Source organism: Apis cerana, linkage group LG15 (genome assembly GCF_029169275.1).
Source record: "Apis cerana isolate GH-2021 linkage group LG15, AcerK_1.0, whole genome shotgun sequence".
NCBI classification, from domain to species: Eukaryota; Metazoa; Arthropoda; class Insecta; order Hymenoptera; family Apidae; genus Apis; species Apis cerana.
The window spans coordinates 6,670,477-6,695,912 of record NC_083866.1 but is presented as its reverse complement, the minus strand read 5'-3'; the positions used below and the strand labels follow the sequence as shown (position 1 = coordinate 6,695,912).

The window sequence follows — 25,436 nt, the reverse complement described above, 5'->3', positions numbered from 1 at the left end:
AAAAAATGTTTTGTTATTGAAAATATGGCAGTTTAAAATAGTAAATATAAAAAATAAATATAAAACAAGAAGGATAGAGGGGAAAAAATTATGGAATTAACGTCATTTTTAGACTGTCGTAAATGAAATATATAAAAAAAAAATAGAAATAATAGGAAAAGGATAAAAATACATCAGAATTGACTCTTATTGCCATCTTTTGAATACCGAACGCAACTTTTCTTCAAAATAAAATAAGGTAGAGTAAAAATTATAATTTCGCTCCATCTCTTGTTAAAAAACATTATATTTCGAATGATACTAAAATACTGTTTCTGGCATAAGATAAGAGATATGCTGAATATTAAATTTATTTTGTATCTTGTTTAAGATATGATGTATGTGTTATAATATCATTCTTATTTTATTTTATTATATACATTCTTATGTCGACAAAATAATTGATTATAATTCTTTTATTCTAATTCGATTCTGTTATTTTATTCTATTTTGAATCGATAATTTTACATATAATAAGAGTGCAATAGCAATGAAAATTCGATTAGTCTATGCACATGATTAATCACTGTTTTTTATAACTCATTAATAAAATTACAACAAAAATTTTTGTTGTTGTAAAAAAAAATATTTCGAATGATAATTTTTAAAATTATTTTAGGAATTTCCAATTACTGATATTTTTATATTTTTAGGACATTTTGCATATATAAAATATATCATTTCTTGAACAGTAGTTCAGAATACAAAATCTATATACATATTTTCGTATGTATCTTATCTCTGATAAAATGTATAGGATTTTTTATTTCTGAGCTGAGTGGCGCTGGAGTAATTATAGCTTATATATAAGATATGTTATTCATCAGTAAAATTGTTTTTGTGTTAAAATTGCATTAAAATAATTATTATCGATGCTTTAACTTATAATAAATAAAAAAGAATATTTTGAACTATATGTTTTATGAAAAAAATGTTTAAAATTGTATACTGTAAAAGAATTTTTAATATAATATTCAACAAGATGCTACTCAATGTATGGTATAATAATTGTTTATCTTTCAATGCTAGTATTTGCGGTTAATTTTATTTTTAAATGTAAAAATTTTCTACTAAAGTTTTAAGAAATTCCATGTAAATATTTATATTAGAAGAAAATGGTACGAATAAAATGGTCTTTAACTAAAGCACCTAATATTCTTAAGTGAGTAACAAAAAATAATGAAAAAAAACTTATTATTATTATTTGTTTTAATATATATAGAATTACATTTTATTGTTCTTAGACTTAATTTGAAACAAAAGTGGTGGCGTCTACAAATCATTACAAAATCTTTATTTTATAATGAATTTTTAAATTGGAGTTATGTTTGTGATATACTTTTGGAACCAATGTTCTGGTTTGTAGAAAATTTTACTGCATGTTTAGGACCTGTGAGTATTTTTATAATCTTCTTTAATCTTCTTTAATATATATTATAATATATTAATTTATATCATTTGATTTATTTTTTTATTTTTCATTTATTTTTCATTACCAATAAAAATAATTGTTATTGGTCACAATGTATTTACTAAGCTTGACAGTTTATAGGTATTTGTAGTAATGGTAAGCCTTTTAACTGCAAGTATTGTATACATTGCATATTACATTGGTCTACCATATTGGTGGGAAAAAAGTCCATTGATGACAATAATCCTCTTAGTGATTGGAAATTGGTTATTAGTAAATGTATGTTTTCATTATTATATGGGTGTAAATGTTCCAGCTGGTTATCCACCAGAAGGTGGTCTTATACCAGAGGCTGTGAGTATTTGTAAAAAATGTATTAAACCAAAGCCTCCTAGGACCCATCATTGTTCTGTATGTAATAGATGTATTCTTAAAATGGATCATCACTGCCGTATCCTTTTGAATTTATTATTTAATGTTTAAATATTTTCTTAAAATTCTGTATATTTTCTAAACAAAGAAACAGCATGGTTAAATAATTGTGTTGGTCACTATAATCATAGGCATTTCTTTCAATATATGGTTTTCACAGTACTTGGTATTTTATTCATAATGTTATTTGGTGTAGAGATTGCATATCAAGAATTCTTTCCAGCACAGGAGCCAGAATTAGATGGTCATCCAGTGCGTATTAATAATTCTGAAATAATTCCTATGGTAATTATTATGATTTTATTTACAAAAAATATTCAGATAAAAATCATTTACTTATTTTATTTTATATTATTTATTATCTATTTATTTTTCAGACTGAGTCATTAGATCATCTAAGTGAAGAAGAATTAGCTGAAATAGCAAAAAAAGCTGCAGATACAAACATTAAAGAATGGAAACGTCGACTTATAGTTTTTGCAGCACTAATTTGTGTAGCCACATTTGCAGCATTAGGAGCACTTACATGGTGGCATGCAGGTCTTATTACAAGAGGAGAAACAAGTATAGAAGCACGTATAAATAGCACAGAAACGCAAAAGTACAAGATACTTGGAAAAATATATCAAAATCCATATAATTTTGGACCAAGACAAAATTGGAAACTTTTTTTAGGAATAATTGGAAGGTAATTTTAAAGATAAAATGTTATTAATACATAATTTTTCAATATAATAATTATTATATTTTATTTGGTCTAACAGAAATTGGTGGTATGTACTTTTTCCATCTACTCATGGACCATATGGAGATGGTCTTACATGGAAAACTATTCATGATACAAAAATATCTTGAGTATAATTTCTCTATTAATAATTACAGAAGTTATACTTGTTTTTTACAGTCATAAAAAATATCATTTTTACAGATTTAAAAATCTTCTAGTCAAACTATACATACTTTGATTAATATAATATAGTCTGAGAATTTTAATGTCAACCTTAATCAATATAAATACAGACTTTGTACATCAACAAAATTATTCAATATGTACATATATCGATCACGATACCTTTAACAAACAATTTTATCTAATGTTATATTTATTGTATATTTTTTAAGTAGTACCAATATCAAATATATTTTACACTTTTAAATCAGTCAAAATAACTGCTAAAAATAAAAAGTTTTTTATCTTTGCAAAACAAGATTTACATCAATAAACCAAAAAATTTATGGCCAAACAATATCTTCAATCCATTTAAGATAATGTGAAACTCTAGTATATACTCCAGGTGTATTAACAACTGCACAGCCTTGTCCAAAACTAGTAATGCCTAATATTTGAAACAGACATATATTTTTCGGATGAGATATTTGTAAAGGACCTCCTGAATCTCCTTGACAAGTATCTTTATTCCATCCACCATGAGAATCTCCTGCACAGATCATACTTGGTGTAATTCCATATGGTATTGCTATAGATTGATTGTGTCTTATTGCACAAGCTACATTATCAACAATATCAAGGAATGCCTTTTGTAATTGATCACTTTGTTTTTCTCCATCTAAAAATATTAATAAAATTTTATATGATATATTTTTTTAAAGAAAAATTTTATTAGTTTTGTAATATTTCAATTTTACTAAATTCTGTAACACCCCAACCGGTAACCCATCCTTGTGCAGGTGCAGTATCATATTGTTGATATAAACAAGCAGGTCTTATGTCATTGTTAAAAACTACAACTGTATTTAATTTTACTAAAGCTATATCAGCATACATAGCAGGAGGTTTAAAATTTGGATGCCTTATTGTCTTATTGATTGTAGTTATGATACCTTGTTGATTATTTTTTATATTATGTACACCAATACGAGCATCTGTAGGACTTCTATTTAACAAAAAATAATATTTCTTACAATTTTCATATTAAAAATTTATAATAATGAATAAAACAAATAATACTTTGCCCCATAAGTACAATGTGCTGCAGTAAGTACCCATTCTGATGCAATAAGAGTACCACCACATGAAAAGCTAAATATTTCATCTGTATTTCTTCTTCCTAGAGCAACCATATGAGGGAATTCTCCAGGAGAAGTATTAACACCTCCAATAACAAGACGATTTGGAGGCTTACATTTTTGATTAATTATCTGAATCACATTTGAATTTGTGCCCACTAGAGGCAATACATTTGTTGTGTTTAAGAATTGTTTTCCATATTCTTCACATTCTATTATAACAAAGTTATTATTAACATTATTAAGACTGTAAACTATTTATAATTATGTCATTTTATGTCATAAGTACTTACTAAGTTCCGATTTTGTTTTTTTATTTGAATTTATTTCACTTGGAACTTCATCCAATGATATCCTCACATCTGGTATATTTATAGTAATATGTGGATTATTTGAAGAAACTATTTCTGTAAGATTATTTGTATTAGAATCATGTAAAAAAGAATTATGAATATGAAAAACTAGATTAATATTATGATTTTCTGTTATCTTGACTGATTTGTTATTCACAGATATTTGATTCTTTCCATTATTTTTATAAAATGAGAAAGGAAACACTGATGCATTTGACAATAAAGGATTTTTTTGATAATGCATATCTTCGACTACGTTACGTTTTTGAAGAATTAGATTATTTTTTATATTTTCATTTAATTTTAATAGGTTAAATGTTTGGTTCTTTAAGTTTCCTAAAAATATATTGAGCTATATTTGTTATTTACCAAAAATAATTTATTAATATATAATTAAAAATTAAAAGTAATAAATCATCTACATCATATAAAGTATTTAATATAAAAAATAAGATATATTACAATATATAAAAATACATAAATAACCTGTACTTTTCGATGATATTATTAATTCTATATTAAATAATAAAAATGTCGTAAAAATTTTAAATGGAAGTGTCATTTCTAAGTAACACTATGATCTTTTCTTAGTCTTCAATTAAAATGATATAAAAAAAAGAAAAAAGATCATTTGTATTGCTAGTGTAACATTCAATAAATAAAAAACATGATTTTTCTATCGTTAATGTCAAGTTTTTATCTCTTATTTCATTTTGACAAATACTCAGCAATGTTTATAGAGACATATATACGTTTAATAAAGATAACTTGGAGATCCAATGATCCAATCTATATAATATATTATATATCAATCTATGTTAATCGAAAGAACATTCGATTGGTTAATTTGTGCATTTCTTTTATATATTCTCGATATCACGTGACTTTCTGATAAGTTACAACATTTTAATCAATGTTTCCTTATCGTAAAGGAATTTTCCGGATCATTATATTATTATTTTTTATAATGACAAAGAAATCGTTTTTTGCTACAATTTAAATACCCATTCATAATAAAAATGACATATCCTTTGAATAATTTTTTATTTTTAAATCATTCTTATTTAAACATGCTTTATGATTTTGTTTTATTGTACATTTTAAAAAATTATTAAAATTCATGGTTTTAAAATCAAATAAAAATATATAAAAAAAAAAAAAATGAAAAAAATTTAAAAATTTCTTCAATTTATAAAAAATATTTATTATTCATTCTTAATAATAATTAATGATGATTACACAAGATTAAACGATAAATAATGTAATGTAAGTAAATTATAAATAATACATTATTCTTTAATGATAATCTTTCATTATTAATCGCTATCTAACTAATGTTATTACTACAAATTGCGTGCTCCAGATATTACTACTACTATTTCCTCGCAAAAGCAAATTGCTGTATAAATAAGAGCACAAAGCAAGTATCATTGCGTAAAACTAGATGTCCAATCTGTCAATTGATAAAAGTTTGCGCGTACAGAGTTCATTTTAGTATTCAAGATGCTCTATTGCATGATCTTCCTATTTTGCCTGATCTCGGGCACACTTTCCGACAATACCAAATCGCCACGAATAGTGATCGTTGGTGCCGGTGCATCTGGTATCGCAGCTGCGGCGAAATTAATTGAAAATGGCCTGGAAAATCTTATAATTTTAGAAGCCGAAAATCGAATCGGTGGACGTGTGAATACAGTCAAATTTGGTGAGTTAGCTTCAATGAAAAGTCTATATACATTTCGAGAAAAAATTGACAAAGAATCTGTGTACTTTTATAGATGATTATCTGGTCGATTTAGGCGCGCAATGGATTCACGGAGAAAAGGGAAATGTTGCGTATGAATTGGTAGCTCCTTTGAATATTACAGATAATTCTAAGCCATACGATGATGAAGTATACACATCTACAGGCGAATTGATTGATACCAGAATCACAAAAAATCTTACAGATAATTACTTCAATTACTTAGAATCGATTGAATACATAACGAATAACGAGTGTTACGATTCCATCGGCGAATGTTTCGAAAATAAGTACGAATTTCGTGTTGTTGTACCACCGCTTCATGAGTGTACTCAGGATAAAAAAATTCTTAGACAAATGCATCGTAATTATTAAGTTTATTACTATAAATTTATTCTGGAAAAGAATATAATCATTTATTGTAAAAATTGATTTAATATTTAAAACATTATGAAATTACCGGCAAAACACATGCGCTTCCTGATATTCTTAAATTTATATTTTTTTATTTATGTTTCAAGATTATAATTTTAACAAATAATTTTTTTAAAAATAAATTTAATAAAAACTTATTATTATGTTCCTATCCTGAATTCATATCTAAAGCGAAGCGTGTATGTTACGGTATGTTATATATACGGATTTAAAATAAATATTGCATTAGGTTGAAAGACGATTTTACGCAATTTCCGGAATTAAATGAAACACTACAGGAACAATTATTATGGCTTTTCAATATGATGCAAATTGGTTACGATCCTGCTGATAATTGGTACGATATCGCAGCGAAAGGATATTTGGAATATAAAATATGCAAGGGAGATCTAGCGATTAATTGGAAAGAACGAGGATATGGCACTATTCTAGATATATTAATGGTTTGTGTTAGTTACCTTACGATTATTAATTTTTAATCATTGAATAAATCAATTTATTATATATCTTTTGAATAGAAAAAATTTCCAAATCCAGAAGAAGAGCTACCCGTATTGAATAAAACGATTCTCAATGCTGAAGTAACACAAGTTGATTATTCAAATGAAGATAATACCGTAAAAATAACAACCCTCGATGGAAAAGAATATATAGCTGATCATGTTATTATGACGCCTTCTTTAGGAGTGCTTAAAGAACAGCATGAAACATTATTTAATCCTCCACTATCGGAATCAAAAATTAGAAATATTAAAGTATATTTTTTTTTATTTTTACAAAAATTAAAATTAATTAGTAACAAATAATTTCTACTTTAGGCACTAGGATATGGGAATGCTTGTAAAATATTTTTAGCATTTAACGATACTTGGTTTAATGTCAAAGATACAAATAAAATAGGATATAGAATTTTATGGAGTAAAGAAGAGAGGAAGAAGCTTGATAGTAATGTAAGAATTTAACTTTGCATTGAAAAAAAATATATATATATATTTGGAATATATATGTAATTCTTTTAGCCAAAAACGAGATGGATGCCTTATGCGGTAGGTTTCTTTTTTGTCGAACACAAGCCTCGTTTATTATATGTATGGGTATCTGGAAAAGGTGCACGTTTAATGGATGATGTCACTGATGACGAAGTTTTTGATCAAACAGTAGAGATGTTATACAATCTGTTGTCAAAAAATTATAATGTCAGTAGGCCAACAGCGATGATAAGGTATCATTCTTCACTGTTATATATATTTTTTTTATTTTAATCTCATTCTAACAGAACTCATTTTGTTTGTAGGAGTAAATGGCATGAAAATAAACATTTCCGCGGTACATATAGTTATCAAAGTATAGAAACAGTAAAAACAAATTCTAGCGCACTGCAATTATCCCAACCAATTATGAAAAAGGGGAAGCCAGTAGGTTTTATTAAAAGTTTTATTAAAATAATTTAAAACATATAAAAATTAATTTATATTTTTTCTTTTAGATAATTTTATTCGGAGGTGAAGCTACTAATAAACACTATTTTTCTACAGTACATGGAGCTATTGGCTCTGGATGGAGAGAAGCTGAAAGGTTGATAAATCTTTATGATAAAAATAATCGTACAATTAATAATATATGATAAAATAATAAATTTTATTTAATTATAGACATTTTGTAATTATACACATATAGGCCATATTACATTTATTATATATTATTAATATATAGCTATGTAAATTGAACATGACTTGATTAAAAATTATATATATATATATATATATATGAAACTATACAATATAAAATATGGCTATTTTATTTATTTTATATCTTTATATACTAACTTTGTATACTTAAATATATGCCTACGTATACTATATACATACTATGTACAAAGAAGACTCATATATATTTATATATTTATAATTCTATCTATATTCACGCTATCGTTAACAATTAATTCGTAAGAATGTGATGCTGTAGAAAAATTTGTGCTTGTTTCACACCAGTATCATAAGCGCCATGTGTTGTAGAATAAAAATTTTCGTGCGTTGCTTCACCAGCAAACAAAATGATAGGTATATCCTAAAATAAAAAAAATATTATTCATTTCATCAATATTATCAATTATTGGTTTTCATACCTTGGTACTATGTTTTTCTATTACTTTACTCCATATCGGTTCTGATAAACGATTTGGCGTAATATTATTCTTATCGCATTTTGTTGTAATATGACTATAACTACCTCGAATATATTTGTTTGTACCCCATTGTGTTTTGAAGCATTTTTTTATTGGAGGTATTTTATCAAATTTTAAATAATATTTAAGTAAATTTTCACAATCCATTGCAATTTGTTGTTCGCTTAAAGTTTCAATAATGCAAGCTCCGCGTCCTCCGATCCAACCAAGAAGTACACCTTCGTGATTCGGCACAACATCGAATCCTGTGAGATCTCTAGTCCATAGAGCTAAATTTTTATTGCAAAACATTCCTTCTTTCCAAAGTAATTGAAATCCTTTCGTGTTAGGTTTCCACCAAGAAATACCATAATCGAGAAAAATTTTATTTATTAAACCGAAGCCCAAACATTCAATTCCTTCACTGAAATGAGATGGTAAAGATGGAATGAACATTCTTTTATAATTCTCCTTTAAATAACCAAGAGAACAAGTAATTATTACACAATCCGCAAGAATGCGGGTATTATTAGAAGCATTTAATACAAGTGGAGAATCAAAATTATTATTTATTGTTTTTTTCCATTCGATTGAATCTATAGAGGTATTTAGATGTAAATTTTTTTTTTCCAAATCATCTGTAATGACTTGGATTAAATCCTTATATCAGGATTTAAACGAAAGATGTTCTGGACCACCAACAAACTATAAAAAACATATTTTTAAGCAATATATATTTAAAAAATTTTTCTTATATATTATTATAACTTTTCTTATATTTACCTTAAATTTTCCCCAATATTTTGTAGATAATTCATCGATCGTAAAACATGCATTATCTATTACGAGGAATCTAACATTCCAATCAAAAATTTCCTTTTTTATGGTTTTTATTGCTACTGAATCATTTTTTTGAAGTAAGTATTTATTGAGAGAATCTCTTAAAACTTCACCAATATTTTCATACTCTATTTTGATATCCTTATTTTCATAATCTTCGCAATCTTCTAATGTATTACGAATAAGATCGTCTATCTCTTCTATCAAAGTTTCATCTACTTTACAACCATTGTCACGAATAAAAATTCCTTGACCATCTTTGCATTGTATATCTGAGAGCAAATCATGTTTATAACATAATTGTGCTAACGGACTTTTATCACCGTGTACAAATTGTGCACCACATTCTATCCAACCTTTATTCCATGGTATTGATTGAATTCGACCACCAACTTCGCTTTGAGCTGAAAAAATAAATAAATAAATAAATAAATTATACTTTCTAAATGACTTTTTTTCCAGATTCAATTACCTTCGATTAATAAATAATCTTTGAAATTTGCATCCTCTAATGTTTTCGCAGCTGCTAATCCTGCAATGCCTGCACCTATTATTACAAGCTTTGTTTTTGTTATTCTTTGATTTGAAGTATTTGCTGTCCTTTCCAATTTATCGAAGCTGTTTATCCAACCACGTTTTCTACGTGATTAGAATTTTTTAAAATTAAATTTTGACTGAGATTATTTGTATGAGATTATAAGAAATGTTTTATATATATATATATAAATATATATATAAATGTATAAATACACAGATTATTATTATTATATAATAATAATAAAAATCTAAATAAATGATGTAATAATTTATTACATTTATATGATATAATAATCTATGACAAAAAAAATATTACTCAATAGACAAATGTTATTACTTGTAAATAAATAATAATATAATCAATAACATAGCAAAAATAAACATGCACATATCTTTTTTTTTTAATATAATAATTTTTAACGTATTTTAACTTTCTTTTCATAAGATAATAAAACTATATAATTAAACAATAAAAATATATAATTTATTAGTCATGAAAGAGATAATTACATAAAAATGTACGTTGCAAATATATATTTAATTTATCATATAAAGATGTTTTATAATGTGAAGCATCAAGTATGTTTATAATTTACCGTAATCCGTTATGAAGAAACTGGTTAGAGCAGAGACTTTATCGGCCTAAGAAGAAGCATGCTAATCAATAGAAATAGAATATATGATTCAATATAAATGCTTTTACTAAAATTAATTTTTACGCTCATACCTCTTTTTCAAAATAGAAAATAAGGAAAAGGAATCTGTTGCACCCTGATAAATGCTGCTCGGTATTAAATATCCGAGTAGCCAGCATCCGGGTAGAAGAAAACATCTCATCTATGCGAGATAGGAATAATACGAAAGTATATGTATAATAGTTAATATCACGTGCGAAGCGCGATTAATTTAAATAAAACCTTTGCAAAATTTTTATATGTATCCATTTTTATATGTATTTCCATTTTCGAATCGATTATAAAAAAACAATCAAAAAATTTCTAACTTTACAAAAAAAGAAAATATAAATACAAATATGAATAAAAAGAAGCAAATGTAAAAAATTATACAAATTCTCTTTTGTTTTACTAATTATTAAATTTAAAAATAAAAAAAAATTTGCAAAAAATACAACAAAAAATCTTTTAAATCATGCAATGATCACAAAAATGAATTTATTTTAGAATCAATAACTATTTAATCCATAGAATTTATTTCAGCTTTTACTGCAATTATTTTTTTTAAAATAAATTTCAAACATAATTATTAAATTAAGAAATTATAAAATTTACCTATAAAAATCTATTATTCTATCAGCTTCTCTGAAGCCAGTTTCAACTGCTCCATGCACAGTAGAATAATAATGTTCATGTGTCGCCTCTCCAGCAAAAAGAATTATCTATTAAGCAAATATTAATAACAAAAGAATTATCTATTAAGCAAATAACAAAATTCGATTTTTCTTAATTATTTGGTTTATGAAAATACATACAGGTTTTCCATTAGCTGTTATAATAGGATCAATCAAATCTTTTGTTTCTACATTTAGCTTTTCAGTTGTTATACTTTTAAAAGTGTATGATCCACGAAAATATTCATCTGTATACCATGATGACCTAAATAATATATACTATTATATAAATTATTATGAAAGATATAAAATAAAATATTATAGATTATTACCTAAGTATTTGATCAAATTTCGGGATATTATATTTTTTACTTAAAAACATTTCAAGTAATAAATACAATCCATCAGATATTTCAATATCAGAAAGTAATTCTATTTGTTTTGCAAATTTACCAGAGATCCATGCACATAGTACTCTTGATTGATAATCCACAGAAATAAATGCAAAAACATCACATAACCATTCGTATTCCTAAATCATACATGGTCAATATATTTAAAAACAAATATTGATAATAATGATTAATATTAGAGAAAGTAATTATACTTGTCCATATAATGCAATAAATTTTTCTTTATCTTCCTTGGACCATATTAAATTAAAACCAGCACATTCTTCTTGCCACCATCTATGTGGGAATTCCAAGAATACTTTATTTACAGTTCCAATATTTAAACCCTAAATAATATATTATAATTGCATTTCAAATCAAGTGCATATCAAAAAAAAGACAAATTTTTATATGACTCATTAAACTCAGTATTAAACTTTACATGCCTTTATTGCATTTTGTTTTCTTTCAGGCAAAAGTGGAGTGAACATTGTCATATGTTTCTCTTTTAAAACACCAAGAGATGCAGTAAATATAACATGAGATGCCATATATTTTGAATTATCTTTCGTTTTTACAATTATATTATCATTTGAAATATAATTAATATTATCAACATTTTTATTAAATTCTATTTTTTCTATTATAGACAAATTATTCTTGATAGTTGATATTTTTTGCTGGAAAAAAACAATAAATATTATATAGATAAAATATAAGATAATCATTATTGATAAAAAATATACATACAGATAATAAATCAAATAATGTTTTATAACCACGATCTTTCCAATTAAGTACAAGATCTCCATCACAAGTCCAATAATTTGTAATTTCTTTTGCAGAAACATCAAACCATGAATCACTGCATTGAATAGAATTATCAAATTTATGCATCCAATCTAATAATTGTTCTGCTCTATCACGACTAGTAAACGGATTTTCATTAAATGTTTTATAAAATCTAAAATATTTAATATAATTTAATATAATTTCATAATTATAATTAATGTAATTTTAATTATAAAAATTTGAATTTTAGCGGTAAAATCACGTCGGAAATGAGTCATTAATTTTGAAATAAGAGAAAGAAAACTATACTATATTTAGTATAATTTTTGCATTATAATAGTGTAATTGTGTTATAAATTATAATAAATAATAAAAATTTTTATCTTTTTATAAGATACAAAAATATAATATAATAATAAGATATAAAAATATAATTTTATAAATATGTTTTCAAAAAGGTAAGAAAGATTTTTCAATGAAATTTTAACAAAGAAATATATTTTTATTAATTATTAAATGTGTTTTAATTATTAATTGTGTTTTAGTAATGTTGATCCAGAATTGGAAAAATTAAGAAGAGAAGTCAATGGACCTCCAAATTTAGATACAGTAATTATAAATATTCAAAGAGTTACAAGACAAATACATGCTTCCTATTTATTTGAACAGATTGGAAAACCTACATTACAAAAATTATGTTTATTATTAAGTTCTACTGCTACAGACAAAATTTATAATGGATGGCAAGATTTTGCTGCACATATGGGTTTATCAATGGAACAAATTCGTGTATGCATATAATATTATGTTTATTATATATATATATATATATATATATATAATGTTTATTATTCTCAAAACTTATGACTTATGTTTTTTTGTAAATTTTTTTATTATAGTGTATAGATTATGATTTTAAAGGTTTGCAAGATCCAACTTATTATGTATTATTAACTTATGTGCAACATGTTGAAGCAACTATTGATAAGATTTTAAATGCTTTACAAAAAATACAACGTTTTGATATAATTATTCAAATAAAAAATGATATTTATGATTTAATTGATAAAATTTCACAAAATGCTAAAAATGATGGTATTTTAATATTTATTACAAAAGCAATAATAATAGTTATTTATAATTTAATTTATAAATTTTTGTTGTACTTATATAGAATCAACTATATTAAGACCAAACAATATGCCGAAAGCTCCATTAGTATTAACTCCAATTCATTTTATACAAGATGTAAAAAAATATGAAGTAGTCTCTAATCATGTACATAATTTACAAAAGGTATTATAAAATATATAATAAATGTTTTTTTACATTAAATAATACACTGATACTTTGTGTTTATCTTATTAATAGACAAAAAAATTATATGGAAGTATAGTTATGTTAACATTTGCTGATGATGGTTTAGAAACTGCACAACATATAACAAAAATATTTAGATCTAAAGAACCCAAAATTGGAGTTCTTATACTTCAAGAACAAGAAAATTATGTATACAGTAGAGCAGAAGAATTTATAGATGATTGTTTTAAACAGGTAAATGATTAAATTTATGATTAAATAAAAAATTTTACTTTAACTTTAATTAATTGTTAATTTTTAGGTGAATTTTATTATTCCTATATTAACACAAGGATATTTGGAAAGAATAAATAATTCTAAAAAAATTTACATTGAAGATCAAAATAAGTTAGATGCAAAATATGTAAAATATATATATTCTTTATTAAAACATGAATATGTAAAAAATCAATGTATCAATTACCGTATAAGGTAAATTTATAAAAGCTTATTAATATAATGATTTATTTATATAAATATTTTTTTATTTAGATGTATAGTTTCTGACAAAGAAATATATACAGTTGCAAAAGCAAATTTGCATCCAACTTTGCAAGCATGGTTTAGAGAAAGTGATATTAATGCATTCATTAAGAATATTCTTTTACAAAATTATTCAAAATAAACTTATCTATGATATTTTACTTTTGTATATAATAAACAATAAATTTTAAATATATTTTATATATATAAATATATTTGTTTTTATACTTACTGATTTATAAAATATTCTCCATATGATTCTGCATTATGTATAGAATCTGATATATTCTCAGAAATATCATAATATATTTTAAATGCTTCTACACTTTCTTTTTTTGAAAGAATTTCTCCATTTGCAGTAACAAATATATGTTTATCAAAATCATTGAAGCATTTTGATGAATCTAATAGTTTGTGTGGAGAAGCAAGATCAAAAACAATATTTCCATGTTCACCATGAACCCATTGTGCTCCTAATTCTACAACATTATCAGCTGAACGTATAAAAATATGATGGTTTTAAAAATTCTTAATTTTATTAAATAAAAATTAATTTTTTTATATATATTTAAAAATAACAAAAGAATTTATTATTTTTAACTTACAAAATTCTACTGTATGTATTCGACCACCAATTCGATCTTTTCCTTCGAGAATTATAATATTTTCTAATCCTTTTTCTATTAATCTGGCTGCTGCTGAAATACCCGCTGCTCCAGCACCAATGATTATTATTTTTGTATTTTTAAACATTATTTCTAATAAATTTTTAAAAAAATAGTTTGAAATTAATACAAAGCAATATTCTTGCTAGAAAATATAAATGAATGATAAACGTAAAACAAATTTTCAAATATTCATGATAAAAACGTGTTCAACGGCTATCAATTCGAACTATACTTTGATCAAATAACTTAAGTATTCCGGAAGTTCATCATAACACTGCAAATAGTATATATAAAAGTTTTATCCTTAGAAATACTCATGTGTACATTGTTATTGATTTTTCGATTACACTTTATTATTTCAAATCTATAAAAATTCAAATAAATATATTTTAAATCTAATTAAATTAATTTATAATTCATGTTAAATCTAAATAAGAAGTCAGTTATTAGTGAATAAATATTAATGAATTAATTCATTTCAATATGAAGTGATCAAATATCAAATGTAGTGAAAAAATATCAATTTTGAATAAAATTAAATCACAAAATATTTTAAGTAGTTAAAATATTAAACAATGAACTTACTATAAAATATTTGTTAAATGTATTATTTAATTTTTATAAAACTTAAAAACATAATCGATATAGGTTAAGAAACAAGTTAGTGATATTAAAAATAATCTTTTAATTATAATAAGAAAAAAGTTGATATATAAATACATAGAAATTATTTATTTAAATTTTCTGCTAATATTAAAATATTAATATCTAATAATAATTATATGACAATGGCACAAGATAAAGAAGATCCTCCACGAAAGGTTATTTACTTTATTATTTGAATGCTATTTTATCTTTTAATGTTTTTAATTTATAGTTTATAAATTAAGAATGAACAATAAATAAATAATAAGAATCTAATAAATAAATAATAATAATAAGAATCTATAATATAGAGATACAGAAGAGAAGAAGAAAAGGAAAGCAGTCCTTTTGATACAGATGATAATTATATTCCTTACATACCAGTTAAAGAACGTAAAAAACAACAATTAACTAAGCTTGGTAAGCTTGGACAACTTAAAGATGAAGCTGCTGTTGGAATTATTGGGAAAAGTAGTAGTGAAAATGAGAAAGATGATGCAGATGATGATGATGGACAAGTATGGGGAAGGAAATCAAATATTTCCTTGTTAGATCAACATACAGAATTAAAAAAATTAGCAGAAGGTAAGTATATTTATAAATAATTATATACATACATATATATATGTATATATATATAAATTTTATGATACAAATATAAATAAATTAATTAACTGATAAAATATTTTAGCTAAAAAAGAAAGTGCTATGGAGAAACAATTAAAAGAAGAAGAAAAGATTTTAGAGAGTGTAGCAGAAAATAAAGCTTTAATGGGTGTAGCAGAATTAGCAAAAGGTATTCAATATGAAGAGCCAATAAAGACTAGTTGGAGACCTCCAAGAGCAGCTCTTAGTGCAGGGGAAGCAAGACATGAAAGAATAAGGAGAAAACTTAGGATTTTAGTAGAAGGAGATGATGTTCCACCACCATTGAAAAGTTTTAAAGAAATGAAATTTCATAGAGGTATATTAAATGGTCTGGAACAAAAGGGTATTGTTAAACCAACACCAATTCAAATTCAAGGAATACCCACAGTGTTAGTCTACATTAACTGTATATCATTAATAATTTTTTATACAATATTAAAGTTTTTTTTTATATTTTTAATATATTATAGATTATCTGGACGAGATATGATTGGTATTGCTTTCACTGGTAGTGGTAAAACATTAGTATTTGTTTTACCTATTATAATGTTTTGTCTAGAACAAGAAGTGGCTATGCCATTTGTAAGAAATGAAGGACCATATGGTATGAATATGGTATTTTGACAAAATAAAAAATAAAAGATACAAAAAATAAAATGTAACTTGTTTTTATTCTTTATAGGTTTAATTATTTGTCCATCTAGAGAATTAGCGAAACAAACTTATGATATTATACGACATTATACAAATAGTTTACGACAAGCAGGTTGTCCTGAAATTCGCAGCTGTTTAGCAATTGGAGGTGTACCTGTATCAGAATCTTTAGAAGTTATTAATAAGTAAGTATTCTGTTTTTTCATTTATATTATATATATATATATATATATATATATATATATATATATATATATATATATATATAATACCGTTTCTTTCATTATAGAGGTGTACATATTATGGTGGCAACTCCTGGAAGATTAATGGATATGTTAGATAAAAAAATGGTAAAACTTAGCGTTTGTCGATATCTTTGTATGGATGAAGCAGATCGTATGATCGATATGGGTTTTGAAGAAGACGTACGAACAATTTTTTCGTTTTTCAGGGTAAACATATCTTACTATAATACATTTATTATATAAAAATTATTTGCGCTATATTTTGAATACTTTATATAGGGTCAGAGACAAACGTTATTATTTTCTGCCACTATGCCAAAGAAGATTCAAAATTTCGCCCGTTCTGCTTTAGTAAAACCTGTGACGATTAATGTTGGTCGTGCAGGTGCAGCGTCTATGAACGTAGTGCAAGAAGTTGAATATGTCAAACAAGAAGCTAAAATAGTATATCTTTTAGAATGTTTACAAAAAACTCCACCACCTGTACTTATTTTTGCCGAGAAAAAACAAGATGTAGATGCTATTCACGAATATTTATTATTAAAAGGTGTTGAAGCAGTAGCAATACATGGCGGAAAAGGTGCATTGAATTAAAATTTAATACAATAAAATATAAAAGTTATATTAAATATGTTTCAAATATTTGATTTATTTATTTAACCAACGTTTTATAGATCAGGAAGAAAGATCACGCTCTGTAGAAGCTTTCCGTGAAGGACGAAAAGATGTGTTGGTTGCAACAGATGTTGCGTCTAAAGGTCTTGATTTCGCTGATGTACAACATGTTATAAATTATGATATGCCGGATGATGTTGAAAATTATGGTAATTTATATCATTATTAAATTGTTAAGTTTACAATTCATGAATTAAAATATAAATTTTTATATATAGTACATAGAATTGGAAGAACTGGACGTTCTGGTCGAACTGGAATAGCGACAACATTTATTAACAAAGCAAATGATGAATCTGTATTGTTAGATCTTAAACATTTGCTTATGGAAGCGAAACAAAAAGTTCCACCATTTTTGCTGGAACTTTGTTCGGAAAATGAAAAATATCTCAATTTGGGAGGTAAAGCAATTTATGTTCGCATTTATGTTTTTTTTATTTTTTTTTTTTAAAGAAAATAAATTACGTTTTCATTATATTTCAGATGAGCGTGGTTGCAGTTATTGTGGTGGTCTTGGTCACAGAATTACCGAATGTCCTAAATTGGAAGCTATCCAAAATAAACAAGCATCCAACATCGGTCGCCGTGATTACTTAGCAAGCAATGCTGCCGACTATTAAAAACATTAATTCAAATATTTGAAATATTTTATTTTTTGTATAGTACTGTATTTTGTACGAAATCGATATTTGTAAATAGCTTTGCAAAATTTGTAATTGAAAAATTAATAAAATATTAATTTATTTATTATACTTTTTTACTTTTTTATCTTTGATCATTTAAAGATCAACTCTTTAAATATGATGCTCTTATGTTTTCTCCATCGATTAATTTAGAAGATAATATATATATTATATGTAACATATATATAAAGAATAGAAATTTTTCAACAAGTTATATTTACATTTAAATTTAACTAAATCATGTTTAATATTAGGGAACAACCTGATTTTGAAAGTATCAAGGATCAAAAATCTTTGGAAATAGAGATACGGCGAAGAATCATAGATAAGACAGCCGAAAGAAAACGACATTTACGTAAAGTGCATATTGAACGCAAAGAAGCATTGGAAGCGGAACAACTTCAACATGCCAAAGCAGCTGCAGATTTAAAAGTTCGACAACTTGATCGCACGCATCGACTAGCAGAAGAACTTGCACGTCGTAAACGTAAAAATACAATTGTTTTTATTAACTCATTGCGAGGTTAATCATATGAATTTAATATAATACAGAGGTTGAACTGCAAGAATCTTTAAAGACTAGAAAAAAGAAATTCGCTGTAAGTTTACCTAAAGAGATTTTCGAAAAGTTAGAAACCGATTTGAAGAAAGAAGAATGGAAAGAAGAGGTGGCACAAGTGTCCAATTTGATCCCTCCGTGGAATTTGAAAGAGGATCTTATAAAGCAACAGGAGGAGAAATTAAAGTACAGAAGAGATCTTCAAAATCAACTGATCGATAATCGGCGTAGGTTACGCGAGAAAGAGGAGGAGAAGCATCGTGACAGAAAAATAGTAGAAGAGGTTAATAAAGTGTTGCACGAGGAGAATGTGGAAGCGGAGAAGAAAAGAAAGGAAATCGCTATTACATTACAAACTGAAAGGGATGCCTTTTTAAAGGCTCGAGAATTTTGGAAAGAAAAGAGAAAGGAGATTCTGAAGCAAGAACACGATGAAATCTCGAGGATCGTTGCTAAGAGGGAAGCTCTGCAGAAGAGGGAAGCTGAGGGAAAGGTTTTGTAAAGATGTAAATTTATTGGAATTGAACGTTTTAATAGTAGTATCGTTTTCTTCAGATTGATATTCGTGCGGCGAAAGATGTTTTGTTGGAGAAAATGATGAAAAAGCTAACGGAGGAAGAGTATAAAAGATTGGAACGAGAAGAAATTTGTCGAGAATTATATATAGCGGAGAAAGAACATCAATTGAAAAAGGAAGCGATTACAGTGGCGTTGAAAAAGAAACAAACTGCTAAAGAATTCTTACAAGAAATGGTAAAAATATATTGTATACCGGTGTCGATCGCGTGTTATTAAGAAGCGAATAATTATCGAAGGTTGTCAAAATCAATAGGCAAGAACTCAGAAAATTATGGCCGAAAGAAAGGCGAAAGAAATTGCGATCGATGTTGCTTTCGCTAATTATTTGATAGAGGAACGAAAAAAGCAGGAGGAAAAAGAAAGGGAAAGGCAGCAAATGCGACGCGAAAAAAGTACATATTCATGATATTTAGAAACACGATCGTATACAACATTTAATTTGATGAAACGAAGCAATGCTTATCTCGTTGTAAATATTTTTCTTTCAGTTCTACGATATGGAAACGATCTGCGGAAGATGATAGAGGAAAGTAAAATAAAGCGTATGAAGGAATTAAAGGAATATTTACAAATAGAAGAAAATACGAACGATAATAAGGACTGCAAAATTAAGAGTTTGTCGGAATCGATTCTCAATCAACCAAAAAAAACTTCGAACGCACCAGAATTAATGAACAATGACTCAAGATAAAGTTAAATTTTTAATCCTACATCTATTTATTGGTATACAGATATATACAATGATACGCGAAAAACATTGCTCTCGCGGTTCTCGTCATTTATACAAAGTCCGTGTAAAAATACAGCAGCCCCATCTTATATTGGTTATTAAGTACGTGATAAATTACACAGTCTCGCCTCGGGCGCTTCTAGTATCGAAAAATCGGACGGGAACAATTAACGAGTTTCGTTCTGCCGATCGGATTTTTCTTGATGCAATCGAGGCAATTCTCGAGCGATCCTTTTCTGCCTTATACCCCTTCCATTCGTAGTAATAACTTCCAATTTCATCTTCTTCCTTTTCTATTTTCTCCCATTGTGTTATGTTACGTTAAAGAATTTTTAGAGGAAGAAGGGGTTGAAGTAGCAAAAATAAGTAACACTCGAGATGTTAGAAATGACTATAAGTACGAACGTTAGTTTTCTCGGTGACTGGCTAGTCGCCACGGTCGCTTATAACCTAATTTGATCGATCGATCGATCTTCTTTAACTATATAATAAGTAAATTAATATCTATCGTTAAAACATTAAAACGTTTGAAAACGATAATCAATAATATTTCGGAAATGAATTTATAAATCACATTCCTGAGATCGTAGAGAAATTCTCTTCCCGGATGATCGTCTTCAATCAAGATGAAGAATCGTAATGATCGTAAACATTTCAAGTTGGATTTATACTTATTATTTTCATTGCTTAAGCTACGTAAACTTTATTTCCTTCACGCATCGAATTATGCATCTTGATGAACGGTTCTGACCTACAGTTTTTTCCCCTTAAATTCCGAAAATTTCAAGCGATAACGAAAGGATCAGGCGACATGGCCACTGGCTCAGAACCGGTGAAGTTTCACACGAATTTAACACAGATTGGTCTTAAAAGTAAAATCACATTTCCTTAGATAATCTATTTGCCTACATTGACTCACTATTATTTCCCGTTCAACTAACGCAACTTCTACGCGTCCTTTTCTAATTTTCTTTCTTCTTTTTTTTCCCAAGAGAAACGAAACGAGGGAAGTATAATTTGAACAATTTTAGCCAGTCGGAAAGTACTAGTACAGACGGTTATTTAAATCGATAAATAGTATTATCGACGCCTCTGACTAACTAATCGTCATTCTTTATGTAATAATTAGGCCAATGGGTCAATTAAATATTATTCGTATGCGAATCGTACGATCGGATCTCTCTCGTTGAAGAGACTTAATCACAATTCGCACACGCGTGATAAAACGTTCGTGTATATATAAATTAAGAGTAAAAAGTAAAATCACATATTCTTAAGATTTAAGTACACGTACACACGTATGTATACACACAAGCGGATTTTTTTTCTTCGCTTAATTCGCAGCAAAATACTCTACTGGTTTTAAATTCGAAGAAGAAGTGGGCAAACGAAGCGTGCCTCGATGGTTCTTTCACGTTATAACAAGATATACATATGTATCTTTGACGTGTAATTCCCCTTTGTAAGGTATATATTATGGCAGTAATTATCGCAGTATATTTAAATTAACAAACATTGAAAAATAGATTTGCCCACTTCCATCCCTTAACCGTTAACCGTCTCATCAACGGGGAACAAATCTGGTCACAAATTTTCTATTGCTCTTCGCCGACGAGACTTTAAAAATTTCCTCCGTTTTCTAATTCTCGCGAATCATTTTTAATTAATACGTTTCGCCTTTCGAAAAATTCTTCCTCGTTCACCGAGAAACCAATGAATGTTAACGGATAAATATTTTTTTTAGAACCCTTACGCGATATTACGGCAGGATTTTTACACAACAAAAGCATCACACAAGAAAGCGGAAAATTATTTCGAACGAAGTATCTGTAATATCTTTTCTACGTGATGGAAATGGAATGATTCGAAGCAAGTTGTAACAAATAACATTAACAAACGATATGTATACGTATGTATATTCAACGAGAGGAACTTAAAAAGTATGTTCGATCAAGATTTATATCGATAAAAAGAAGATTTGAAGCGATCGGGAATGTTCGAAGGGCAGAGAATATTTTCGACAGAGAATCTTTAAGCATATTGACTAATAGCACCGCAGATTAATAAACGTTAAATCATCTCAGTACGACTTAAAATTCGATTGTTTTCCCAGAGAGTGTATATGTGTGTGTGTGGATAAATCTCTGGGAAGTGAATGAAACTCATGGAAATACAGCGACGAGAGCATCACCATCTGTCGTCAGAACATCTCGACATCTCTTTTTATACAGTCTCAAAAATATAAATAGCTCGACGAGTTTCGCCATCACTTATCCACTTGGAAATGCAAATAATCCCGGCAAATTTTACACCGCGGTTAGGAATTGCCGGTAAATAGGAACCATGAGAATAGTAGAGTTAGATTACGAGAGCAAGTGCGGGCAAAATATTTGACACTTTAAAAAGTTTGAATCTTTAAAAGAAATTCGAAAGGGTGGACTAGCTTCAACTATCAAACCGCGATTACGTTTTCAATTACGTTGCTTGTTTTCGGAGAGAACATCGATTCATCGCTATATCATCAATCCCTTGGCAAATTTCTTAGGAATTGCGCGTTTGCTGATTTCTTCTCTTTCTATATTTCTTCTTTTTTTTTCCCCCGCGACAATTGTCATTGGAAAAAAATCAAACAAAATTTCTCTTTTCAATCGCGAGATTTCTTTCCCAAGTTTCGAACAGCGGTGTACGATAGGCACGATATAGTAACAGTTTTAAGTAACTCTCTCTCTCTCTCTCTCGCTCTCTCTCTCTCCCTCCCTTTCTCTCCCCCATTCTCTCGCGTCTCTCTTTCTCTCTTGCACTCCCTTATTATTCGTCTTCGACGCATTACGCTAGAACATCGCTTTTTCAACATCGAACGTTGTTGCCTGAATTGTGACGAAAGCTGCGATTGCAAGCGAATCTCGTAATCTCCCGTGTGTCCCAGAGAAAGAAACAAGAAAATTTCTTCTTGCGCATTTGCGACAGGCGAAAAATAGGTCTATCAACTTTATTTCTTGTGCCGTTTACGCGTACGTATCCCTAAGTACGTGAACGCGTAATTAGTCTTTTCTTTCCTTCCTTCCTTTCCCTCTTTCCTTCTTTCTTTTTTTTTTTTATCTTTTTTTTCTTTTTTTTTTCTTTTTTTTAAAGTGAATTTGGCCCCTTTTCTTTGGAAGAAGAAAACTTGGCTTGGATCGTTCAACTAGCACTTCCATAGAACGCGGATCGTTTCGCAAGTGATCGATTACATATACAAATCGTAACGCGAATCGAATAAATAATTCACGGGGGTGAATTATTCCGAACGCACACGACAGACTGTCGTTTTTATCCCTAGGAAGACGTGAAAAAGAGCGAAAGCGTACGCTGTACGTGTATGCGTGCTCCTCGTTATATATACTTATAAAAAAATAAATTCCAGCACAGTAGAACGGAAGAAGCTCATTTGGAAGGGGGTTGCGTCAACGTTTACGAAAACACGCCCAGCAGCCATTAGATTAATACGATAAAACGATGGGTTCTCGGACGTACGATTTCATCAACGAGAAATACTTTCTTTCTTCTTTTCTTTTTCTTCTTCTTCTTCTTCTTCTTTTTTTTTTTTTTTTTTGATTTTCTACGAACGAACGATTCGAGCGCAATAGTTTACATTCACCGTTGATGAAACCGAGGTTGAACCATTGGGATGGCATGTAAAACGTTTTCAACGTGTATCGTTCTTCGCAACTTCGGCGGACGGGATTGTTCGATGCATCGACTTTTTCCTCTCTCTCTTTCTCTCTCTCTCTCTCTCTCTCTCGTCGATACAGATATTTTCGTTTTAAAAAGATTTTCTTGTGAACACGCACAGATCTGAACACGCCTCTTATTCACCGTGGTCACGTGTCCGAAAAGAGGAACTCGCTCTCGGACAGCAACACTTCGAGATCGGATGGGACGGTATGGAGGTCAGAGTTGGCCGGTTCGGGCAAGTCAGCCGCGCTGTTTCCGATTCCTGTGGGGGCTATCTGCCTCGCCCTCCCGATTCTGACCCTGTCCTTCTTCTTCCCCGTCCTCAGAAGAACGCCGGTCCTGGGAAGCTTTGGCCTTCCATTGGCGTGCATCGTCGCGTTCGGAGCAGTGACCTGCGCCACCTTGTCCGTCTTTCGAAGTTTCACGCTGAACCTGAACGGCGGTTTGTACACCACTTGCAGCTTCGCCCTCTCCTTCCTCGCCGCCTGCGAATTCCCCGTCGTCTTGTTCGCTTCCTTCGACTCGAGCGGATTTCTTCTCGAAGCGGCTTGCCTCGTCGCCGCGGGCAACCTGGTCCCAGCACCGGTCAAACCCACGGGGGTAGACTTGCTCTTCGGCAGGCAGGCCGCTCCGTTCCCCCTCCCAGTTTCCGGCCGACACTGAGAGGACGCCAACAACCAGGAACGAACCTTGCTTTTAGGATCGGCGTTCGGCTCCGTCTCCTTCTCAGCCTGTATCGCCGAATAATCGATCACTTCCTTCGACTTGTGTTGCTTCTTGCGTTTCCTCTTGTCGTCCTTGTCCGAATTACCGCCGATTACCGCGATCACGGCACTCGAGTTCTGTTTATCGGCGCGATTCCCAGAGGGGAACGTCTTCTTCCGCTTGCTCTCTTGAACCACCCCCGTCACCGCGTCCGCCGACCTCTTCCTAACCAAATCCTCGCCCGCGTTCGTCGAGACGATCCTCTTCGTCTGAGATTGCGATTGCTTCTTCTTCTTCTTCTTCGACATATCCTTACCGGATTTGTCTGCCCCGTGGCTGTCCTTATGCTTTCGGTGCCTCCTCTTCTCCCTCACTTTTCTGCTGAGCGGAAGCTTGGCGCGCACTGCCGGCGGATGCACCGTGACACCCTCCGTCCCCTCCGGTGGAAGGCGCACAGTTTCCGTCGTTGAGCTGTGTATTATTGTGACCGACTTGAGCTTCAGATCCGGCCGTTTGCCCAGCAATCTCATGCTCGCCACCTGTATATCGTTCAACAGGAGAACAACGTTCGTTA

At 28.8% G+C, this 25,436-nt stretch overlaps 9 protein-coding genes and 1 long non-coding RNA gene across 17 annotated transcripts in view; 5 read left to right on the top strand and 5 right to left on the bottom strand.

Moving 5' to 3' along the window:
• The first annotated feature begins 463 nt into the window (after positions 1 to 463).
• Positions 464 to 3,087, top strand: LOC108002308 (palmitoyltransferase ZDHHC16B). Of its 2 annotated transcripts, XM_017063912.3 has the most exons (7): positions 464 to 1,033; positions 1,116 to 1,201; positions 1,284 to 1,431; positions 1,592 to 1,901; positions 1,977 to 2,167; positions 2,260 to 2,570; positions 2,647 to 3,087. In XM_017063912.3, the coding sequence occupies exons 2-7, from the start codon at positions 1,155 to 1,157 to the stop codon at positions 2,735 to 2,737; spliced, it is 1,098 nt and encodes a 365-aa protein (XP_016919401.1). In that variant the 5' UTR covers positions 464 to 1,033; positions 1,116 to 1,154; the 3' UTR covers positions 2,738 to 3,087. The 2 variants fall into 2 exon arrangements, with proteins under 2 accessions (XP_016919401.1, XP_016919402.1); XM_017063913.3 differs by lacking the exons at positions 464 to 1,033; positions 1,116 to 1,201 and having other exon boundaries at positions 1,289 to 1,431; positions 1,585 to 1,901.
• LOC108002307 (serine protease snake) lies at positions 2,605 to 4,891 on the bottom strand. Of its 4 annotated transcripts, none has more exons than XM_017063910.3 (5): positions 4,750 to 4,891; positions 4,204 to 4,317; positions 3,852 to 4,122; positions 3,530 to 3,777; positions 2,605 to 3,450 (listed from the first exon to the last, which is right to left on the bottom strand). In XM_017063910.3, the coding sequence occupies exons 1-5, from the start codon at positions 4,823 to 4,825 to the stop codon at positions 3,116 to 3,118; spliced, it is 1,044 nt and encodes a 347-aa protein (XP_016919399.1). In that variant the 5' UTR covers positions 4,826 to 4,891; the 3' UTR covers positions 2,605 to 3,115. The 4 variants fall into 4 exon arrangements, with proteins under 4 accessions (XP_016919399.1, XP_061941824.1, XP_016919397.1 ...); XM_062085840.1 differs by having other exon boundaries at positions 3,551 to 3,777; XM_017063908.3 differs by having other exon boundaries at positions 4,204 to 4,599; positions 4,750 to 4,889.
• A 262-nt stretch (positions 4,892 to 5,153) lies between these two features.
• On the top strand, positions 5,154 to 8,229 carry LOC108002306 (protein anon-37Cs). The gene is made up of 9 exons (XM_017063907.3): positions 5,154 to 5,529; positions 5,627 to 5,968; positions 6,042 to 6,297; positions 6,672 to 6,885; positions 6,961 to 7,197; positions 7,261 to 7,392; positions 7,462 to 7,664; positions 7,737 to 7,857; positions 7,929 to 8,229. The coding sequence occupies exons 2-9, from the start codon at positions 5,767 to 5,769 to the stop codon at positions 8,064 to 8,066; spliced, it is 1,503 nt and encodes a 500-aa protein (XP_016919396.1). The 5' UTR covers positions 5,154 to 5,529; positions 5,627 to 5,766; the 3' UTR covers positions 8,067 to 8,229.
• On the bottom strand, positions 8,062 to 15,110 carry LOC108002304 (spermine oxidase). Its single transcript, XM_017063904.3, has 12 exons — positions 14,963 to 15,110; positions 14,590 to 14,851; positions 12,474 to 12,687; positions 12,170 to 12,403; positions 11,939 to 12,070; positions 11,664 to 11,863; positions 11,473 to 11,596; positions 11,273 to 11,379; positions 9,919 to 10,085; positions 9,390 to 9,850; positions 8,568 to 9,311; positions 8,062 to 8,509 (listed from the first exon to the last, which is right to left on the bottom strand). The coding sequence occupies exons 1-11, from the start codon at positions 15,108 to 15,110 to the stop codon at positions 9,273 to 9,275; spliced, it is 2,088 nt and encodes a 695-aa protein (XP_016919393.2). The 3' UTR covers positions 8,062 to 8,509; positions 8,568 to 9,272.
• Positions 8,381 to 9,062, bottom strand: LOC108002267 (spermine oxidase-like). Its single transcript, XM_017063851.2, has 3 exons — positions 8,768 to 9,062; positions 8,568 to 8,671; positions 8,381 to 8,509 (listed from the first exon to the last, which is right to left on the bottom strand). Exons 1-3 carry the CDS (start codon positions 9,060 to 9,062, stop codon positions 8,381 to 8,383), a joined length of 528 nt encoding a protein of 175 aa, XP_016919340.1.
• LOC133667409 (uncharacterized) lies at positions 10,446 to 10,838 on the bottom strand. Its single transcript, XR_009832883.1, has 2 exons — positions 10,711 to 10,838; positions 10,446 to 10,625 (listed from the first exon to the last, which is right to left on the bottom strand). It is a non-coding gene; the product is annotated as an uncharacterized LOC133667409 (long non-coding RNA).
• Positions 12,811 to 14,570, top strand: LOC108002309 (uncharacterized). Its single transcript, XM_017063914.3, has 7 exons — positions 12,811 to 12,973; positions 13,061 to 13,304; positions 13,415 to 13,610; positions 13,690 to 13,811; positions 13,887 to 14,069; positions 14,137 to 14,306; positions 14,367 to 14,570. The coding sequence occupies exons 1-7, from the start codon at positions 12,960 to 12,962 to the stop codon at positions 14,497 to 14,499; spliced, it is 1,062 nt and encodes a 353-aa protein (XP_016919403.1). The 5' UTR covers positions 12,811 to 12,959; the 3' UTR covers positions 14,500 to 14,570.
• A 256-nt stretch (positions 15,111 to 15,366) lies between the features above and the next one.
• Positions 15,367 to 18,644, top strand: LOC108002305 (ATP-dependent RNA helicase abstrakt). Its single transcript, XM_017063905.3, has 10 exons — positions 15,367 to 15,846; positions 15,982 to 16,255; positions 16,362 to 16,707; positions 16,789 to 16,922; positions 17,001 to 17,157; positions 17,262 to 17,424; positions 17,497 to 17,797; positions 17,892 to 18,041; positions 18,111 to 18,293; positions 18,376 to 18,644. The coding sequence occupies exons 1-10, from the start codon at positions 15,808 to 15,810 to the stop codon at positions 18,510 to 18,512; spliced, it is 1,884 nt and encodes a 627-aa protein (XP_016919394.2). The 5' UTR covers positions 15,367 to 15,807; the 3' UTR covers positions 18,513 to 18,644.
• A 171-nt stretch (positions 18,645 to 18,815) lies between these two features.
• Positions 18,816 to 23,902, top strand: LOC108002269 (meiosis-specific nuclear structural protein 1-like). Its single transcript, XM_062086203.1, has 5 exons — positions 18,816 to 19,062; positions 19,128 to 19,627; positions 19,690 to 19,887; positions 19,967 to 20,105; positions 20,202 to 23,902. The coding sequence occupies exons 1-5, from the start codon at positions 18,816 to 18,818 to the stop codon at positions 20,402 to 20,404; spliced, it is 1,287 nt and encodes a 428-aa protein (XP_061942187.1). The 3' UTR covers positions 20,405 to 23,902.
• The window catches only part of LOC107994235 (disintegrin and metalloproteinase domain-containing protein 10), a 31,450-nt gene continuing 26,420 nt past the window's right edge, over positions 20,407 to 25,436 (bottom strand). For all 4 annotated transcript variants that reach the window (XM_062085825.1, XM_062085823.1, XM_062085826.1 and 1 more), the window contains one exon: positions 20,407 to 25,401. In XM_062085825.1, coding sequence (XP_061941809.1) covers positions 25,205 to 25,401 — 197 coding nt within the window. In that variant the 3' untranslated portion in view covers positions 20,407 to 25,204. The remainder of the gene's footprint in view (positions 25,402 to 25,436) is intronic.

Bases quoted from the DNA above. Each gene is read 5' to 3' on its own strand.
- LOC108002306 (XM_017063907.3), top strand. From the start codon at position 5,767: ATGCTCTATTGCATGATCTTCCTATTTTGCCTGATCTCGGGCACACTT. The intron at 7,198-7,260 runs GTATATTTTTTT...TTTCTACTTTAG, and splicing joins CAAAAATTAGAAATATTAAA to GCACTAGGATATGGGAATGC. The intron at 7,858-7,928 runs GTAGGTTTTATT...TTTTTCTTTTAG, and splicing joins TTATGAAAAAGGGGAAGCCA to ATAATTTTATTCGGAGGTGA.
- LOC108002304 (XM_017063904.3), bottom strand. From the start codon at position 15,110: ATGTTTAAAAATACAAAAATAATAATCATTGGTGCTGGAGCAGCGGGT. The intron at 14,852-14,962 runs GTAAGTTAAAAA...TTATACGTTCAG, and splicing joins AATACATACAGTAGAATTTT to CTGATAATGTTGTAGAATTA. The intron at 11,597-11,663 runs GTAATAATCTAT...TATATTATTTAG, and splicing joins AAATTTGATCAAATACTTAG to GTCATCATGGTATACAGATG.
- LOC108002305 (XM_017063905.3), top strand. From the start codon at position 15,808: ATGACAATGGCACAAGATAAAGAAGATCCTCCACGAAAG. The intron at 17,425-17,496 runs GTAAACATATCT...TACTTTATATAG, and splicing joins CAATTTTTTCGTTTTTCAGG to GGTCAGAGACAAACGTTATT. The intron at 18,042-18,110 runs GTAATTTATATC...TTTTATATATAG, and splicing joins GGATGATGTTGAAAATTATG to TACATAGAATTGGAAGAACT.
- LOC108002309 (XM_017063914.3), top strand. The intron at 13,305-13,414 runs GTATGCATATAA...TTTTTATTATAG, and splicing joins TATCAATGGAACAAATTCGT to TGTATAGATTATGATTTTAA. The intron at 13,611-13,689 runs GTATTTTAATAT...GTACTTATATAG, and splicing joins ACAAAATGCTAAAAATGATG to AATCAACTATATTAAGACCA.
- LOC108002269 (XM_062086203.1), top strand. From the start codon at position 18,816: ATGTTTAATATTAGGGAACAACCTGATTTTGAAAGTATCAAGGATCAA. The intron at 19,628-19,689 runs GTTTTGTAAAGA...CGTTTTCTTCAG, and splicing joins AGAGGGAAGCTGAGGGAAAG to ATTGATATTCGTGCGGCGAA. The intron at 20,106-20,201 runs GTACATATTCAT...TTTTTCTTTCAG, and splicing joins GCAAATGCGACGCGAAAAAA to TTCTACGATATGGAAACGAT.
- LOC108002307 (XM_017063908.3), bottom strand. From the start codon at position 4,825: ATGACACTTCCATTTAAAATTTTTACGACATTTTTATTATTTAATATA. The intron at 4,123-4,203 runs GTAAGTACTTAT...TTGTTATAATAG, and splicing joins AAAAACAAAATCGGAACTTA to AATGTGAAGAATATGGAAAA. The intron at 3,451-3,529 runs GTAAAATTGAAA...TAATATTTTTAG, and splicing joins TTGGGGTGTTACAGAATTTA to ATGGAGAAAAACAAAGTGAT.
- LOC108002267 (XM_017063851.2), bottom strand. From the start codon at position 9,062: ATGTTCATTCCATCTTTACCATCTCATTTCAGTGAAGGAATTGAATGT. The intron at 8,672-8,767 runs GTGAAAATTTAC...AATATATTCGAG, and splicing joins ACAACAAATTGCAATGGATT to GTAGTTATAGTCATATTACA. The intron at 8,510-8,567 runs GTATGAAAACCA...TTTTTATTTTAG, and splicing joins TAGAAAAACATAGTACCAAG to GATATACCTATCATTTTGTT.
- LOC108002308 (XM_017063912.3), top strand. From the start codon at position 1,155: ATGGTACGAATAAAATGGTCTTTAACTAAAGCACCTAATATTCTTAA. The intron at 1,202-1,283 runs GTGAGTAACAAA...TATTGTTCTTAG, and splicing joins AAAGCACCTAATATTCTTAA to ACTTAATTTGAAACAAAAGT. The intron at 1,902-1,976 runs GTATCCTTTTGA...ACAAAGAAACAG, and splicing joins TAAAATGGATCATCACTGCC to CATGGTTAAATAATTGTGTT.